Below are 19122 nucleotides of genomic sequence, written 5' to 3' on the forward strand. Positions count from 1 at the left end.
TCTTGTATTCACTGTTGCTGGACTGCACATATCTAGGTTCTCGATTCGGTTTACGCTCCATACTTGCCATTCTGTCATGTCATTTCACCATTCATCCAGTGTCGTCGTCGTTGTCCTTCGTGGTTTTTGGCGACGCACCATTCGGTGCCCTCAGCCGGTCAGCTGGTGTGTCCTGTTCGTGTCCTATTCCAGTTACTGTAGGTGCTACTTTGAATTAAGTAGATCCAGTCTCTCATAGAAGAGTTAAGGTTACAGAAGAGTGAGAGGGCAAAATTGTCAGAGTCAGATGGTTTGAATAACGGACTGTTAAAATATGGCAGTTTACGGGTGCAAGGGGTGGGGATGTGGGTGTCAGGTTGGCAGGATGTGGGCACCTGAAGGGATATTTAAAAAAATCATTAAGTTACTGTAGTCAGTGTGCGTAATGCTTATGGGATTGTCCAGGTGACTTTGTGAGTCCATTAAGTAGTCATAAGATGATGTCAAGTATGAGAAAAAGACATAGACGATTTGTGACATTGCTAGCTGAAAGTTAAGGCCAGAGAGATGACCCAGCCTGGAACCAAAGTTCCAGCAGCCAACACGTGATTTCTCTCCTGTGCTCCTTATTGGCTACCCACAGCAGGTGCGTAGTGGATGCATTGTCAGCAGATTGCAATCCACAGGGACAAACAACCTCTGCTCAAGTGGTATTCCTACTTGGCACATAGGGCACAGTTAAATGTACATGAACATGATGAAAGCATATTAAAATTTGTAATTAAAAATTTTAGATACTGATCAGACTGGCCAGGCGATCTGAACTATGGCCTATTTCTAGAGGTAAGATTCCTATCCCCAGTAAATAAATATTGCCAGATAGCTTGTGTACCAAACAACTGGAAGAAGCACATATCAAATATTTATATATATTAAGTGAGAGAACTGATTGCAGAAACTACTGTGCCAGAAGTGTACATGATTCAGCTTAATAGAGCTACAGCAAAATAATCAGCATATGATTCCAAAAAATAGCAGAAGATCAAACTGGTTTCACCTAAGGATGCTCGTACACCAAGGATGACAGAGAGTTCTGTGGGATGTTTTGGAGGTGGCTGGATATCCTCAACATCTTACAACAAAAGGCTAATGAAAATAAACACTGTCCGAAATTTACAGAATTTACAGGAGTGTGTGACAGGTAGTATCTGTCCAGTACTATTCACAAGGTGTGTTTGAAAAGGAAGTTATTCAATGCCATGGTGGGCCAAGTAACTTTTATTGAAAGCTGCACTACACTTCAAAATGTTACAGATCAAGACACCATTTCCTCATAGTCACCAGGTCTGTGCAAATGACAGTTGGAACATTCCACCAATCATTCAGTTCTTTGGCAGTAGAAATCTGCTGCTCAGTCATGTAGCCATTTGATGGCCAATGTGTGTATGTCTTCATTGGTGGAAAATCTCTTTCTCCCTCAGATGTTCTTTCAGACTGCCAAGAATGATGTTATTCGCCCGGTACAAGACCTGGACTTACCGATCGTCATTATCATGTCTGTGTGGCCTAGGTCAAATTGTTGGCACCATTTCACCACAACTGGATATCATATTTCATTTGATCTGTATACCACCAGAATCTGTTTGCAGTTTAATTGCTTTGTGACAAGAATTGTACCATCCAGCATACTTCAATCTCAGAGCACACTTCCAGCTGCCGCACCTTGTTGCTCGTGTGCTGCTGCACATTTGCTATCTGTACCACAGCAGAGCTGTGATTGCAGAACACCCAGAACATGTGCTCTCTGTTGACAATGCACTGCTATCGATGTGTAATGGCCTTAGGATGTGATGACATGTGTAACTTCTAAAGTCCTCCTGTTACTTTTGTTATTTGTATCAAATGATGAAAGAGTGAGAAAACTGTGCTCCGCTTAGGGTTACTCTGAAACCAAGATGGGACATTAACTGCTTGCTCTTCATTGTGAGATGACTGTCATTTGGGATGTTGTGAGATGACTGTCATTTGGGATGATGAAGTTAAAGTGCGAAAGTGAATTTTGGTGACAGAAAAGACGGAAATGTTGACTTGCAAGGGAAAAACCCAAAGAGGTGTAAGATAATTTTAAGTGGTCGGATCCTTGTGCCAGTGTCACAATTCGAATATTTGGGTGTAATATCAGTTATGTGCATGGAAGAAGCTTGAGCCAAAAACCAGCACCTATTTGGCACACTCTGTTGTTACTGAGAACTGTAACACACACAAAAAATCCAGGATGGAATGTAACAATATTATGAAAAGGATAGTTGCTGTACACTGTATACCCTCCAGGCGGCTCGCCGCTCTTTGGCGGGTTCGTGCTTGGCTACCATGGGACACCAGTCTTTGCAGCACAGTTTCACTTTCGTTCTCCATGTCTGTCATCTTGCTATTCCTTTTCTCCTGCCTTGGGGAATACTTCTGGGATGTTTTTGGAAATGTGTTCTGCATTTTCAGTGGCCAATATCAGAAAAGTCTCTCCACTGTGTTTCATTCCTTTTCCTTTCTTCATTCACCTTATTCTATCCTTCCTCTGCTTCAGCATTTGAGGTCCCTCTTTCTTCTTCTCCCTGCCTGTGTGCTCCTGAAAGCCAGCTCGTGCGTCTGACGCGTAATAGGTGACTGGGTAACTCGTAATTCCCAGCCCCGGGTTGACAGGTAGAGTTCGCATGTACCCCCTGGTACAGACCAGACCTGGGGAGGGATGATTGCCTGAGCTGCTACCTTCCCAAATTCCCGATTGGTCCATCTGTGAGGTGTTCAGGAAGTGTGACCTGAGGTGTGAACAATCAACTAAGGATGGTGTGCCCCCCTTCTGATGGGACCCCCAGTTGGAAGGAGTGCACTGTTGGAGTTGCCGGCAGTCCTGGAGGATTTTCTCACAATGAGCCAATCGTCTGCACAGTCGACATGTATAAAATGTAAACAGAGTGAGGCTAACGATTCAAAAACACACCCAGCCGCACCACGGTTCCTCATGATTTCACGTAGTGAAGGCGGTCAGTCCTTTGCTACCATAAATTCGGCTACTATTCAGAAAGGTGTTGATGCAGTTGGTGGCCCTATGAAACCCTGTTCCCGTTTATGCGATGGCACTTTGCTTTTAGAGACTACTTCTGGTTGTCAAGCACAACAACTGTTTGCAGCTTCGCACCTTAACGGCTATCCTGTTCATGTTGAGGTCCATCGAATGCTAAATTTTCCACATGGTGTTATTTACACTAGGCTCCTCAATGGTTTGACCAAGGCAGAAATACAAATGAGCCTCTCTGTCTCAGAGTGTCACTGCAGTCCATCACGTGATGAAAAAAGTGGAGGCCTCCTTAGCGCCCACTTTTGATAGAGTGGTTCTCCCGTTAAAGATCAAAACAATTTGATGAAGTTATCACAGTCAGACCATATATTCTGAACCCAATGCACTGCTGTGAGTTTCATCATTACAACCACACTCAACAGTCCTGTCTACACCCAGCCAAATGTGTAACCTGTGGCAGGGATGCTCACGAGGGCAACTGTCCGCCTCCTTCTCCCTCTGCATCAACTGCAAATGGTGATGGTGCTGTCTCTTCCCGTAACTGTCCCATGTATCTAGATGAGCAGGCTGTCCAGGAGATCCAACTGAAGAAAAAAGGGTCTTACTCAGTCACTCGCAAGTTGTTCGCTTGTCAGGAACCCTGCGTTCTACCATCTGGCAACTACAGTACTGTTCTTGCTATATCTTGCTCCATGAAGGACACAGCCATGCAGACATGCGACCTCAGATTTAGCAATGTGGTAGTGAAATCGCCCAGTGTCATGGTAGTGTCCCCATCTCCTCATCCAGCTGTGCAACAAGCCACTAAACTTTATCATCATGGGGCGAAGTCACCTGCTACTCAACCAGCAGGCCAGAAAGGACAGAAGGAATACTTCTGTGGAGGCTTCCTACGTCTCTCCAACGAAACCACGAGTCTTCCTCTGCCAACTGGAAAGGCTCCAAGAAGTCAAAGAAAGGCAAACAGGCTTCTCCTTCACCGACTTGTTATTCCTCTTTGATGGTGTCGCCACATGATACCCTCGTCCGGCCAACCTCCATGTTGCTAGTGCACACCACCAACCATTTTTCTGCCCTGGACTCGGCAGGCCAACAGAAGGAGAATGCTGACGCTTCTGTGGACCTCATGGAGTGGGATCCTCCTGCCTCTGTGCCCTGTAGCAGCGAGTCTTCAGAGGCTGGCACTCGCCAGCTGCCGAGATAACACCCTTTCATTTTTTCCTCGTCATGACTCTCTTCCAATGGAACGTTTGTGGCCTTCGATCCAATGAAGTGGATTTACAGATGCTCTTAGAATCACAGCATCTGCCTACAGGAAACAAAATTGCATCCTCATGACCGCTTTCTGCTCTCGCATTTCTTCCCAGTCCGTATTGACCCTCCCCCCGAGGACAGCATTCCGTCTAATGCTGGAGTCATGCTGCTCGTATGGGATGATGTTCATAGTCAACACATCTTCCTTATTTCCCACCTTCGAGCTGTTGCAGTTCGCGTATTCCTTCCTCTCTTGACCTTTTCCCTTTGTACCATTTACATCCCTCTGTCATTCGATGTCAGCAGGGCAGACTTCCTCCAGCTTATTGGATACCTACCTTACCCCATCTGCTGCTCGCTGACTTTAATATGCACCATCAACTTTGGGGTTCTCCCAGAACCTGTCCCAGAGGTGCCCACTTGGCTGACCTTCTTAATCGACTTAACCTCCTCTGCCATAACACAGGAGCACCCACATTCCTTTCAGAGTCCACGCACACCTATTCCCATTTGGACCTATCCTTCTCCACCGCCCAGCTTGCCCATTGTCTTGAGTGGTCCACTCTCTCTGAGACGTTCTAGAGTAACCATTTTCCACGTGCTATCCGATTGCTGACTCCTACTCCACCTATGTGCACACCCAAATGGCAGCTTACTAAGGCCGACTGGATGCTTTACTCCTCCCTGGCAATCCCCAATAAACAACATTTCCCGAGTTGTAAAGACCATGTAGAATAGCTTACAAACATTATCCTTACCACTTCATAATGTTCCATTCCTCGCACTTCCTGTTTACCGCACCATGTCCCAGTCCCTTGGTGGACTGAGGCATGTGCGATGCAGTTTGCATGTGGGGATGTGTTCTCCACATTTTTAACCATCATTGTATGATGGCAAGCAGCATTCATTATCAATATTTGTGTGCACAGTGTCATCGCATTTTTTGGGATAGCAAAGAAGCTAGCTGGATTTCCATTACTAGTTCTTTGAATAGTTCCACTCCCTCTTCTGTTGTGTGGGCCAATCTACGATGGCTCTCTGGGACCAAGATCCATTCCCCGATTTCCAGCCTGGCCATGGCAGACAATGTCATAATGGACACTAAGGCTATTTCCAACACCTTGGGCTGCCATTTTGCAGAAATTTTGTGCGCCTCCCACTATCACCCTGCCTTTCTCCACCAGAAACGAGCACAGGAGGCTGGGCCAATAGCCTTCTCAGAATATTGAATGCTACAATGCTGCCTTTGCTATGAGGCAGCTAGATCTTATTCTCACTTCATCCCAATCCTCCGTCCCAGTGCCAGGCGATGTTCACATTCAGATGTTGCAGCATGTTCCTCTGCAGGCAAGCAATTTCTGCTTCATACGTACAACTGCATCTGGGATGAGGAAATTTTTCCCAGATGCTGGCTTGAAGCCACTGTCATACCCATACCTAAACCTGGTATGGACAAACACCTTCCTTCTAGCTACCACTGCATTTGTCTCACCATTTGTATTTGCAAGGTGATGAAACGTACGATTCGTGACCGGCTGGTATGGTGGCTCGAGTCTCACAATTTACTAACTGCTGCACAGAATGTATTTCGAGTGCTCTCTTCTGCAATTGATCATCTCGTCAATTTATCCATCCGTGTCATTAATGGTTTTCTACAGAAATCCCAGACTGTGGCCATGTTTTTTGACCTGGAGAGAGCCTGTAACACCTCCTGGAGGACGGGTATCCTTCGTACTCTCTACAAGTGGGGCTTCCGTGGCCACCTGCACCGTTTCCTTCAAGAATTTGTAAAAGACTGACTTTTCAAAGTAAGTGTGGGTTCTGCCTTGTTGGACGCCTTTTTATGATGTGCCACTGGGCTACGTCCTGAGTGCCATCCTCTTTGCTATCATCACTAAGCTTACAATGGCCTGTCTTCTGATGGGCATCTCTGGCTCACTTTTTGTTGTAGGTTTTGCCATTTATTGAAGTTCTCCGTGGACCTGTCTCATTTAGTGGCATCTTCAGAGATGTCTCGATCATCTTTACTCGTGGAGCATCGACAATAGCTTCGTTTTTTCACTGACAAAACCATTTGTACGAATTTCTGGCAGCGTAGGTGGTTTCTTCCACAGTCTTTACATCTTAGGCCTGTTGCTCGTCCATTCATTAAAACTACAAAATTCCTGGGGCTCATGTTTGATAGGAAACTTTCTTGCTCCTCCCACAGGTCTTACCTGGTAGCCTTCTGTACATGGTCCCTCAAAGTCCTATGTGTCCTCAGTGGTACTTCATGGGAAGGAGATCGATTCACCTTCCTCCATTTATGCCGGACCATTGTCCATTTGAAACTAGACTATGCTAGTTTTGCTTACGCATCTGCACATTCGTCCCTCTTACGCCTTCTTAATACTATCCACCATCGTGGCATCCGTGTGGCCACTGGCACAATTTACACAAGCCCACTCGAAAGTCTGTACGCACGAGCTGCCGAACTACCACTGTCCTAGCACCGTGACTTTCTCCTTAGCAGATATGCGTGCCATTTGTCTGCCATGCGTGACCACCCATCCTAAGCCTCCTTCTTCGACGATTCCTTTGATTCCCTGTAGGGAGCACATCCCTCTTCTCTGTTATCTCCTCGAGTTCACTTTTGGCTCTTGTTCCAGTAGCTTAACTTCACACTACCTGTCACTTTCCCAGTGGGTGTGACCCCCATCACCACCTCGGCTTCATGTGATGCCCCCTGTTCACATTGGCCTTCATTCGCTACTCCAGCCTCACTCTATCGCCTCCAGTTTCACGACCTTCGCACGGAACTTTTTGAATGTACCTTCATGTTCCCTGATGGCTTTCGGAGTAAAAGTGGTGTCGGGTGTGCCTTCATCATCGGCACCGATGTTTTTCGATACCAGCTTCCGAAACACCGCTCAGTCCTTACAGCAGAACTCTTCGCCCTGTATCGGGCCACTCAGTACGTGCAGTCACACGGGCTTTTCAATTCTGTCATCTGCTCCGACTCTCTCAGTGCCCGTAAAAGCCTCTGTGTGCTGTACACTGCCCATCTCTTAGTGCAATGGGTCCAGGAAAGCTTTCACTTGCTCACTCTCGATGGAGCCATTGTGACGTTTATGTGGGTTCCCGGTCATGTCGGTCTGACAGGCTGCTGACACTGCTGCCGAGGCCACAGCCCTCGAATCTCGGCCTGCTCGTTCTTACGTTCCCTGTGTTGCCGTCTTCAGCAGGTGGCGTCACTTTGGCATCACCACTGCTCCTCCCTTTATGGGAACGAGCTCCGTGTTATTAAGCCTCTCACAGTGGCTTGGCCCTCTCACCATGAAGATATAATTTTAGCTAGGTTGCGTATTGGGCACTGTCTTTTAAGCCGTCACCATTTGTTATGTGGCAGTCCCTCACCACTTTGTGATCATTGCCTTCAACCTTTGACAGGTTGCCATTTCCTGACAGAATGCCCTTTTCTTATCCACTTATGATCTCGTTTGTGTTTGCCGTACGAGTTATCAGCCATTTTAGTGAGTGATGCGAGGGCTGTCAACTGCGTTTTACTTTTTATCCATCGTAGCAGTATGGTAAAGGAAATTTAATTTTTAGTTCAGGACTTCCATTTCTCTATGCGTATTTTATAGACATTTCTCCACATCCTTGTTTTTAGCTGTTTTCTCTTCTGTTGATTGCGATTAAATGTGTAGTCGTTTTTAAGTCTTATTTGTCTTCATGTTTTACAGTTGTGACATGGGTGCATATGACCCTAGTTGTGTTTAGTTGCAGATAGGCACAACAAAAAGACTGTTAGAAAATGAGCTTTCAACCGACAAGGCCATCATTGGAGATAGAAAACAAAAACACACACACACACACACACACACACACACACACACACACACACACACACACACACACTCATACTCATGTAAATGCAACTCACACACAGTCTCTGGCTGCAGAGGCCACACTGCGAGCAGCTGTGCATGATGGGACATGCAACTGGATAGTGCAGTAGGGTGGTGGCTGGGGAGGGGAGGGGGAGGCATAGCAGGGTAGGAGTGGGGGATGGTAAATGGTAAAGTGTAGCTCGTTGAAGCATATCGAGATGAGGTGAAGAGAAGATAAGACAGCTAACAGCTAGGAGCTAGGTGCAGTCGGGAGGTTAGACAGTGTGTGGAAGCGGTGGAGGGGGGGGGGGGGGGGGGGGGGGGGGGGGGGAGGAGGGCAGCAGCAGGAAAGGAGAGAGGTAAAAAGACTGTGGTCGCATTGGTGGAATAGAGAACTGTGTAGTGCTGAAATGGGAAAAGGGAAGGGGCTATATAGCTGAGGACAATGACTAACAAAGGTTGAGGGTAGGAGAGTTACAGGAACATAGGAGATATTGCAGCGAGACTTCCCACCTGCACAATTCAGAAAAGCTGGACCCATATGGCACAGACTGTGAAGCAGTCATTGAAATTAAGAGCATTGTGTTGTGCAATGTGCTCAGCAGTGGGGTAGTCCACGTATTTCGTGGCCATGTAGCAATTCGTGCAGAAGACAGCTTGTTAGTTGTCATGCCCACGTAGAATGCAGAACAGTGGTTGCAGCTTATCTTGTAGATAACATGACTTGTTCCACAGGTAACCCTGCCTTTCTATGGGACAGGTGATGCCTATGACGAGACTGGAGTAGGTGGTGGTGGGAGGATGTATGGGACAGGTCTTGCATCAAGGTCTATTATAGGGATATGGACCATGAGGCAAGGGGTTGGAGCAGGGGGGTGGCAGACTACGACTTTGAGAGGTGTGGGAAGGATAGTGAGTATGACATTCTTCATTTCAGGGCACGATGAGAGTAGTCAAAACCCCAGCATGGAATGTGATTCAGTTGCTCCAGAGCTGAGTGGTACTGAGTTACAAGGGGAATGCTCCTCTGTGGCCAGACGGTGGGACGGGAAGTGTTGGGTGTGACTGGAAAGGTAAGGCGTGGGAGATTTGTTTCGATTTTGCCTACCTCTTGTCATGCCCTGAAATAAGAAGTGTCCCATTCACTATCCTTCCCCCCACCCACCCACACACACAGTGGTATCCACTGTCCACTGAACCTACACAATATCCTTGTCCATCCCTACACAATCCCTGCTCCCAACCCCATGCCTCATTGTTCATGTCCCTGTAATAGACCTAAATGCAGGACCTGTCCCATATATCCTCCCACCAGTCCAATCACAAACACCACCTATCCCACCAAAGGCAGGGCTGCCTGTGAAACCAGTCATATGATCTACAAATTAAGCTGTAACCACTGTGCTGCATTCTGACCTCTCTCTATCTTGTCCTTGTATGCTCCCACAAGCAGCACTATCCTGTCTCTCGCCCCTCCCCTGCTATCCCTCCCCATCCCCGTCCCAGCCTGCTTCTTACCCTCACCACCAGCTCGGATCTCCCATCATCTGCATCTGATTGCTGTGTGACGTCAGCAGTCAGAGATTGCAGTCACATGTGTGTGAGTTTCGTTTGTGTGAGTGTGTATGTTCCGTCTCTAATGCAAGCCTTGTTGGCCGAAGGCTCATTTTCTGACAGTCTTTTTGTAGTGCGTATCTGTGACTCCTCATCTGTACTATACAGTGTTTGCAACCAGTTTTTGATCTCCTCTACAGAAGTGAGGACTGGGCTGTCATCAGACAGACTCACCCGTGAGACCAATCCTAGAATATTGGCTGAGTGTGTGTGTCCTATACGTGATAACACTGATAGTGGATATTGGGCTATACAGGGAAAGACAATATTAATTATTGCAGGTTTGTTTGACCTGCCAGAGAATGTCGCAGCAATGTTGAAAGAACTGAATCAGCAGGCTCTTGAAGATAGATGTAAACTATCCCAAAGAAACCTATTTACAAAGTTTCTGGAACAGGCTTTGAATGATGACTCTAGGAATAAACTGCAGCCCCTACATATTGCTCCCAAAGGGATCATGAGGACAAGATTAGACTAACTACAGCATGCACCAAGAAACTTAAACACTCATTCTTCCGTCATTCCAGGTGTAAATGAAATGGGAAAAAGCCCTAACAACTGGCACAATGGGACTTGTCCTCTGCAATATACTTCACAGTGGTTTGCAGATTACAGATGTCGATTTAGATCTAGATGTACAAAGGGACAACCCAAGCGTTAGTCATCAGAAGGAAGATTCCTAAGAAATACTTCATAGATTATTGAATCATGTCATAAATCAACACATTCTACCAGAACTGAATGTACTTTCTATAAACTGAAAATCTCAAAGAACAGGGACAATTAGAGACACTCCACTAACCAGATGCAGAATCTGAGATATCCTGCATAAATGCTGCATGGAGGAGAAATGATGGGTGCATATGGAAATGATGAGGAGAGAATAGTGTAAATACCACACGACTTCTTGTTGCTGTCAATAGCAGATTACTGCACAATTTAAGTACCAACATTCAATTAAGGAGAAATGATTTTCTGCACAAGATATTGCTGCCAAAATGTGTATAATGCAAAACTTTTGCTCACCACTATAGATTTGCTATGAAATATGTTGTGCATGATACCTGTAAGCTGCTGGAAATTCTGAAAATAATGCCTTTAATCATGGTGATTTACATCAAAATTTCAATTTCAATTTATTGCTCGTAACACAAGTATAAGTATAAAGTTTTTCAATGACAGTTTTTTTTACTGTACATTATTTCTTATTGCATTATAATTCATACTAAATTCAAGTTATGAGGGCATTTTAGGATAAGCCGCTAGTTGACTTGCTTTTTAAAAGAATCCCCGTGTAGCATCTTAACTTTCGTGGAAATCGGGTTTTCTGCCAGATATCAGCGTCTTCCAAACACGATATTTCGACGTCATTACTTGACGTCTTCATCAGGAAGATGTCAAGTAGTGATGTCTAAATATCGTGTTTGGAAGACACTGATATCTGGCAGAAAACCCGATTTCCACGAGATGTCATCAAATCGCCGGGAAAGTCTAAGAAATTACATCTTAACTTTGTTTGGTAACAAGTTATTAAAAACAGCTCCTTTGACATAGGGGCTTTTCACCATTAAAGTTAATCCCCTGTTAACCATGTAAAAGTCTTTTCTATGCCTTGTTTCATAGTTGTGAATATCCATGTTTCTTTTTGTGATCTTAGTGTCTTATTTCACTTGCATTATATATACAGGGTTATTAAAAATGATTGAAGCGATTTCACAGCTCTACAATAACTTTATTATTTGAGATATTTTCACAATGCTTTGCACACACATACAAAAACTCAAGAAGTTTTTTTAGGCATTCACAAATGTTTGATATGTGCCCCTTTAGTAATTCGGCAGACATCAAGCCTATAATCAAGTTCCTCCCACACTCGACGCAGCATGTCCCCATCAATGAGTTCTAAATGGTAAGGCTTCTGCTTTAGCCTTTTCCGTAAGATTTTCCAAACCGTCGGCTGTGGTACGTTTAGCTCCCTGCTTGCTTTATTCGTCGACTTCCGCGGGCTACGCGTGAAACTTGCCCGCACGCGTTCAACCGTTTCTTCGCTCACTGCAGGCCGACCCATTGATTTCCCCTTACAGAGGCATCCAGAAGCTTTAAACTGCGCATACCATCGCCAAATGGAGTTAGCAGTTGGCGGATCTTTGTTGAACTTCGTCCTGAAGTGTCGTTGCACTGTTATGACTGACTGATGTGAGTGCATTTCAAGCACGACATACGCTTTCTCGGGTCCTGTCGCCATTTTGTCTCACTGCGCTCTCGAGCGCTCTGGCGGCAGAAACCTGAAGTGCGGCTTCAGCCGAACAAAACTTTATGAGTTTTTCTACGTATCTGTAGTGTGTCGTGACCGTATGTCAATGAATGGAGCTACAGTGAATTTATGAAATCGCTTCAATCATTTGTAATAGCCCTGTACATGGCATAGATTGTGAGAATATTGTGTCTAATGAATAGGGGTTTGCAAGAAGTTCCTGGTTTTCCTGTTGCTATGATCCTCAAGGGTCTCTTCTGCAGTATAAAACCCTTTTCATATTAGTTTTTTTGTGTCCCACCCCACAATACTCTTCTATAAGACAAGAAAGGGTACACTAATCCATAGTATACAGTCCTTAGTGTTTCAGAATTAAATTATGGTCATAATCTTCTTAATACATCTAGGCTGGATATAATCCATCTTGCTGCTTCCATGAAAGTCAATCATATATGCGTACACCCAAGAATTTACAATCTGTATAGTTTTTTGGTAGAATTTCATCAAGCACAGTATTTTATCTGTTTGGACCACTTGGTTTAAAATGAATAATATTAGTTTTTCTGTGTTTTTTTAGGTTGTATCTTTCAAAGTGAGCTCTTATCTTTTCAATAAAGCTATGTATGTATGTCTCCAATCAGACTGGGCTCACTGTCTGCACAGCAGGTACCAGATGTATCATCTGCATACATACTGATCAATGATGAATGAATGTTTGAATGAGTACACTACTACCAGAGTTTATAGGTAGCACACATGTAGTTTTCAGCTTGATCTATATACTGTAGAACCAGTTGTTTGTGACTTAGGCAAATGTTAGGAAAGCCCATTTACTGCGTGTATAAAATGTTTCAGCCAAGAATGTTAAAGTGAATTTCTCTGAGTAAATTAAAAAATTGAAGGAATAAATAAACAGTTTTTGAACAGTTTGCTTTTTCTGGAAAAGAATATTACAGAGATACTTGGAAAGCCACTTTGGGATTTTAAAATGATATCCTGATATTTCTGCCTTTAGATAGTCACTTGGACAGTTGCTTATGTCAAGTGCCTGTTAAGTAGAAAATTTGCATCACCTCCAGGCAGTAGCTCTATAATTGCAAGGGATCTTTATTAAGAGTTGTGATGTGATGAATGAAAAAGGTGTATCAAACAATGGAAAGGCTTATCACAAACTCTTTATTTTACTGCACTGGCATAAACAGCAATTCCTGACTAGACTGAAGTTCACTGACTCCTGTGTTAATGGTTCAAATGGCTCTGAGCACTATGGGACTCAACATCTGAGGTCATAAGTCCCCTAGAACTTAGAACTACTTAAACCTAACTAACATAAGGATAATACACACAGCCATGCCCGAGGCACTCCTGTGTTACTGGAAATATGATAAAAACTTTCAACATTCACATACTATTGCAATATCAGTCCCTTTAATCGAGCAGATTGGTAATTTAAATCTAAAATAACAGTAATTATTGGAAGTGTTAAACCATTCATGTAGATGCTAACACTAACAAGTCACATTGTCTATTCATATTTTTATACTGATCACCTTTTCATTACGCACGCTGGTTGAGAATACAGCTACCAAGATTTACATTTCTTTTTGACTGTTTTCACAGGAAATGGAATAAGTTTTACCATTAAGCAAACTGTAGATAGTGTGACATCCCTTCCCTCCTTCTGCACTCGTATGGAGGAGATGCGACTCGTAATGATGTTCGTCCCCGTCAGTATGATATGGAACAGAACCTGTAACTCTCATAAAACACAGCTCCTCACGTAGTTAAGAAATATTCTATTGTTCCTCCATAACATTCTTATCAGTATGTGTTAACTGATCAATTGTTTATCTTTTATCTTATGCCTGGTTAGTTTCGTTGAGCAGTGAAATCTGGGCTCTTAATCCTATTATTACGGTGGTTTTTCACATCTACCTTAGCAAGGATTAATAATTGCTGTTCATAATTCTGTTTCTATGCCGCTGCTACGTCAAATTATTAACAATGGCCCAATGTATCTCCAGAGATCACTTATGTTGAAGTAACGTCTTTGTAACACATCGTAATGCTGATTTTTGTATCATTCACCTTTCACTGTTTGTTATTCCTGTCTTCACACAGTCACTTAAAATGTTTAAAAGACTCAATCTCTAGTATGAACATACGTAATATTATTCCTTGAATCATGTAGGTGACACATCTGATTTCTCTCTTGACTGATAGTTTATTAACCTTTTTGTAATTAATTGTTTGTCGCTATCACATACACACACCGATATGTCATTCAAGATTAACTTCTCATCAGTCCAGTAATCGTGACATTGACAACAACTTTTGATTGAACGGCGTATTGGTTTTTCTTCATGACTTTGTATTATTGTGTCCTGCTCAAGACTATGAATAGTTTTCTTGTCACTGATCCATTACTATCAAGTTTGCAACTGTTCTTCAGTCCAAAGGTTAAGTCCAGTAAATCAGTATCACTCATCAACTATCAAACTTTCATAACTGAAACAATCTAATAGCGTTTGCTTCCAGAAGACTATCACAATAGTACTGTAGAGCAACTCAAAAGCAACTAACTAAACATTTCCATATCCGAGTTGCATTGTAGATGCATTGAATTTCCTTTTTGATGTGGCTGCAACTCTCTTCCATGGTAAATGTTATCTTTGACTGAATTACCTCCCTGGATTTAACCTTCATTCATATGAATTTAAATTTATTCTATAGATGTTTAAAAGATAATGCATGACAACTCTTTCCCTTTATCTCCTCTTTTGTATGTTACTCTCAGTATTTAAGTGTTATAGTTGTTAATCAAAACATTATCAGTGTAATTAATTTTTTTTTATCACCAATAGTTGTTGTCACTGTCAAGATGACTCACTTCCCTACTTTAAGTTTTCACAAAGTTTGTTAATTAGAGTTTTCTGTCGTTGGGGCATTGCAATAGCAACAGTATTTTTTACAGTTTTTGCAGTCACAGACATGAGAGCTTTAGCGTGACACACAATCTGTTTCAATCCCTGTGCATCTCCTCAAATAGTGCAGCAATGACAAAGCAAAATACAATCTACAAAATGAAGAGAAGCTGTACATACTAGACCATCATACCTGAACCCTATATTAAAAAAAGAGGAAAAGGAACAGAGAGAGAGAGAGATTAAAACAAACATTCTAACAATTGATTTCCCCATAGCATAAAAATGGCATCAATAAGATCAGTAACAGTGGACTATATAAAATACATCATAGTTGTCCTGCCTACTACATTGGAAAAACAGGCACAAGATTCAAGGCCCAGTCTCAAGAATCCACAAATGCTTCCAGATTAAGTCACTTTGAAATACCAGCCATTGCGTAGCTAGCACATGCTCAACACTGAACATGTCATGAAAGAAAAACACATGACACTTCCTGGCAGATTAAAACTGTGTGCCGGACCGAGACTTGAACTCGGGACCTTTGAATTTCGCAGGCAAGTGCTCTAACATCTGAGCTACTCAAGCACAGCTCACGCCCCGTCCCCACAGCTTTACTTCTGCCAGTACTTCGTCTCCTACGTTCCAAACTTTACAGAAGCTCTCCTGCGAACCTTGCAGAACTAGTACTCCTGAAAGAAAGGATATTGCAGAGGCATGGCTTAGCCACAGCCTGGGGGATGTTTCCAGAATGAGATTTTCACTCTGTAGCGGAGTGTGCGCTGATATGAAGCTTCCTGGCAGATTAAAACTGTGTGCCGGACCGAGGTTCGCAGAAGAGCTTCTGTAAAGTTTGGAAAGTAGGAGATGAGGTTCTGGCAGAAGTAAAGCTGTGGGGACAGGGCGTGAGTCGTGCTTGGGTAGCTCAGATGGTAGAGCACTTGCCCACGAAAGGCAAAGATCCCGAGTTCTAGTCTCGGTCCAGCACACAGTTTTAATATGCCAGGAAGTTTCATATCAGTGCACACCCCAGTGCAGAGTGAAAATCTGATTCTGAAAACACATGACATTTGTGGAATATTCTATGATGTTTTGTGAGAGTCGGAATCCACAGCTATACATATTTATTTGACATAGCCTAACTGTCAAAAACTGGCTATAAATATTATTATTACACAAGTGTCCTGTCATATTGATTAATAATGCAAAAATTTTTTTTATCAAATTTAATAATGCATAAAATACTCAGTTAATGTAACTAACCACATCTTTATTTATTTATTTACTTTGCATTCGATATGCCTGATGCCTTACAGTACTATGCACATTCAGCATGGGAAATTCATCATAAATTTAGTTATTCATATTACAGTACTTATAAACCTATAATTAAGAATTAAACAGAAACACTTAAATTTTAAAGCCAAGAAATGGCACAATCGGTGAGTCTATGCAGATCCTCTACTTAATCGTCCTGGAAACTGTGAATTTCACTCTCAGTTATGTGCTGCATCACCTGTATTTCGCTGCAGTCACGGCGAGGATCGTCCATGTAGCCCCACTTGGCCATCAGCTTGTTGCACCATCCAACACCAGTTCTCATTTTGTTTAGTGCCACCCAGGTTCTTTGAGAGATGTTGAAGCCAGGAACACGATCAGCTGGGTTCTTAACGAGGTGTCCATTGTTAACATTTGCTTGTTGCCATAGGTGTTTCCATTCTGCTATGGTGTCCCGATTGTTCGAGGAGTGGTTCCAGAAGGGATTTTTTGACTTTAATCTTGCCGGGCCATGCAGATCAGCATGTATTGGGAGTGTGGTGTCAGCAGCAATTTTTTGCATTTCTCTTTGGATTGCGTTTTACCTGCAGAGTGAGGGAGGTTCAATGTTTGCTAGCACGAAGAGCCATGGTGTTGGGGTAGGTCTCACTGTTCCAGTCATTGTTCACAAGGTGTCATTTAGGTGAACATCTACTTTATTGATGTGCAAACTGTTGGCCCACACAGGTGCACAATATTCTGCAATGTGTTAGACTAGAGCCAAGTAGGAAGTGGGAAGTGTTGTAACATTACTTCCCCAGTGAGCTTCTGGATGATATTTACTCTGCCTCTGAGTTTTTGGCTGACATCCTACAGATGTTCTTTGAATGTTAGGCTACAGTCCAGTTTAACACCCAGGTATTTTGGTGCTCTCTCATGTCTTATATTCTGGCCTGCTATATTCAAGCGCAGTTTCCTGTCTGCTTGTTTTTTATTCAAGTGCATCACTGTGCTTACTGTTTTTGATGCATTAAGGTTCAGATACCAGGCCCTGTAGTAGTTATGAAGCTGCACCAAGTCAGAATTTAGGCCTGATTCCAATTGTTTGAATGACTCACCATGCAAAGCAATAGCCAGATCATCAGCATACTTCCATGATTTGAGTTCTGGCATATCAGAGATGTGGAAATTAAACAATAAAGGAGCTAGCACAAAGCCTTGCGGCAGTCCATTATTGAGGATTTGAGCTTTGCTTGTTTTTCCATGAAGATGTACTCTGTACTTCTTTGTGGATATCTTTTAATAACATGCAAAGCAATAGTGGTTATGAAATGTTTATTAAAAATGTTTCACAACATTGCACATTGCATTTGCTCTTAAAGCTGTTTGCCTATTTGCTGCTCCGTATCTTCAGTTCCATCAGTCTTCTCTATATCCAATATTGTCTTTATTTGTTGCCTGATGTGGCTGTCATTTTTCTAATAATTGCTTTAATGTCTGTATTACCTTGTCCAATATGATATGTCTCATAAAACATCAGAATCAACTCTCATTATTTACAGTTTATTTGATGGTGAAACATCTGGCACTACCTATGGAAACAGTCAATAAGAAATTTAAATCTTGGTAGCCATATTCTCAGCTAGACACAGTGCTACAATTTGAGACATAGATGTAGATAATGCATGGAGCAAAGATAGACATCCACTCTGTAGCTGAGGCATTGAGTTGTTAACAAGCACACAAACACAACTGAAACTTGCTCACTGTTGTTTAAGTGCCTGTCAGAAACTCAGTACCTCAGCTATGCACTGGTTGGCTACCTCCACTTCTTACATTGTTTATGCCCTACCAAGCACTTCATATTAATGCAAATATAGATTATGATGCAAGAGGCATGAATTATATGATTAATGTGCTTTGCATCTAGAGTGTCCTTTTGATTCAAGACAATTAAAAACTTAGTATTGTAGTTACGATTTATTGCTGCTACTGTATCCTCATTTCTTTAAGGCAAAATAGATGACATATTTCAAATATTTGTAAGCTAGAGAACACCACTTGTTAAAGACATTTTTGCTAATGAGTTTGAATGCCCTCGCTTGTGACACTATTCTTTTTTCTTCCCTAAATCAGTCAACTTTGTAACAAAATGCACAATTCTTTTGTTGACAAATGTATTGACAAATATTGGTGACAGTATAACTGCTTTCATTGCATAAAATGAGTATTTATTAATCTTTTTTCTTTCTGCAGGCTGTGATGATGGATGCTTTAATTTCAGTCTTCGTGGACGAAATAAAACAGAAGACAACCACTTATGCCGATGAGCCCGATCGCCCAGTTTATGATACGTCGACTGACAGTGACGGTAAGTATTATGATGAAGTCTGAAACAACTGTCAATTTTATACCTAGTACTATTTTCATAATAAAAAAAATAGTTTTAAATATAAAAGCAACTATAATGTGAATCTTGTGGTGCAAGAATTATGTGTATTTTGTGTTTTTATTTGAAGGTCATTCCAGTAAGCCAGGTGAGATATTTTCAAATCTGTCTGTTCCTTTCATGGAAGATTTCCTCCATTGCCACAGCACCTCATGTCTTTGGTTCCTTTTGAGCTCTTCTTTAACATCATCCAGCAACATCTTTCTCGGATATCCAACTGATCTTCCTTGCACATTCTTTCTGAGTAATGACTGGGAATTCAGTTTGGCTGCAACTGTTTCTCATGACCAAACCAATTCTGGCCCTCTGTACTTGTCTTTCCCTCCACAGTCACTTCCACTTGCAGGCTTCTTCTTATGTGCATTGGTGTGCAAAACTTAATGTTGAAAGTAACAAATGCATGATGGGTCCCTGTCACATAACATAGCTTAATAAAACTTTTACCA

The 19122-nt window shown here is 42.6% G+C and overlaps 1 protein-coding gene across 4 annotated transcripts in view; it reads left to right on the top strand.

Annotated features, from left to right (window-relative positions):
- The window catches only part of LOC126164839 (putative FERM domain-containing protein FRMD8P1), a 390611-nt gene that overhangs the window by 328304 nt on the left and 43185 nt on the right, over positions 1 to 19122 (top strand). For all 4 annotated transcript variants that reach the window (XM_049920272.1, XM_049920271.1, XM_049920275.1 and 1 more), the window contains one exon: positions 18484 to 18598. In XM_049920272.1, the coding sequence (XP_049776229.1) occupies positions 18484 to 18598 (115 nt within the window). The remainder of the gene's footprint in view (positions 1 to 18483; positions 18599 to 19122) is intronic.

This window comes from Schistocerca cancellata, chromosome 1 (genome assembly GCF_023864275.1).
Source record: "Schistocerca cancellata isolate TAMUIC-IGC-003103 chromosome 1, iqSchCanc2.1, whole genome shotgun sequence".
NCBI lineage: Eukaryota > Metazoa > Arthropoda > Insecta > Orthoptera > Acrididae > Schistocerca > Schistocerca cancellata.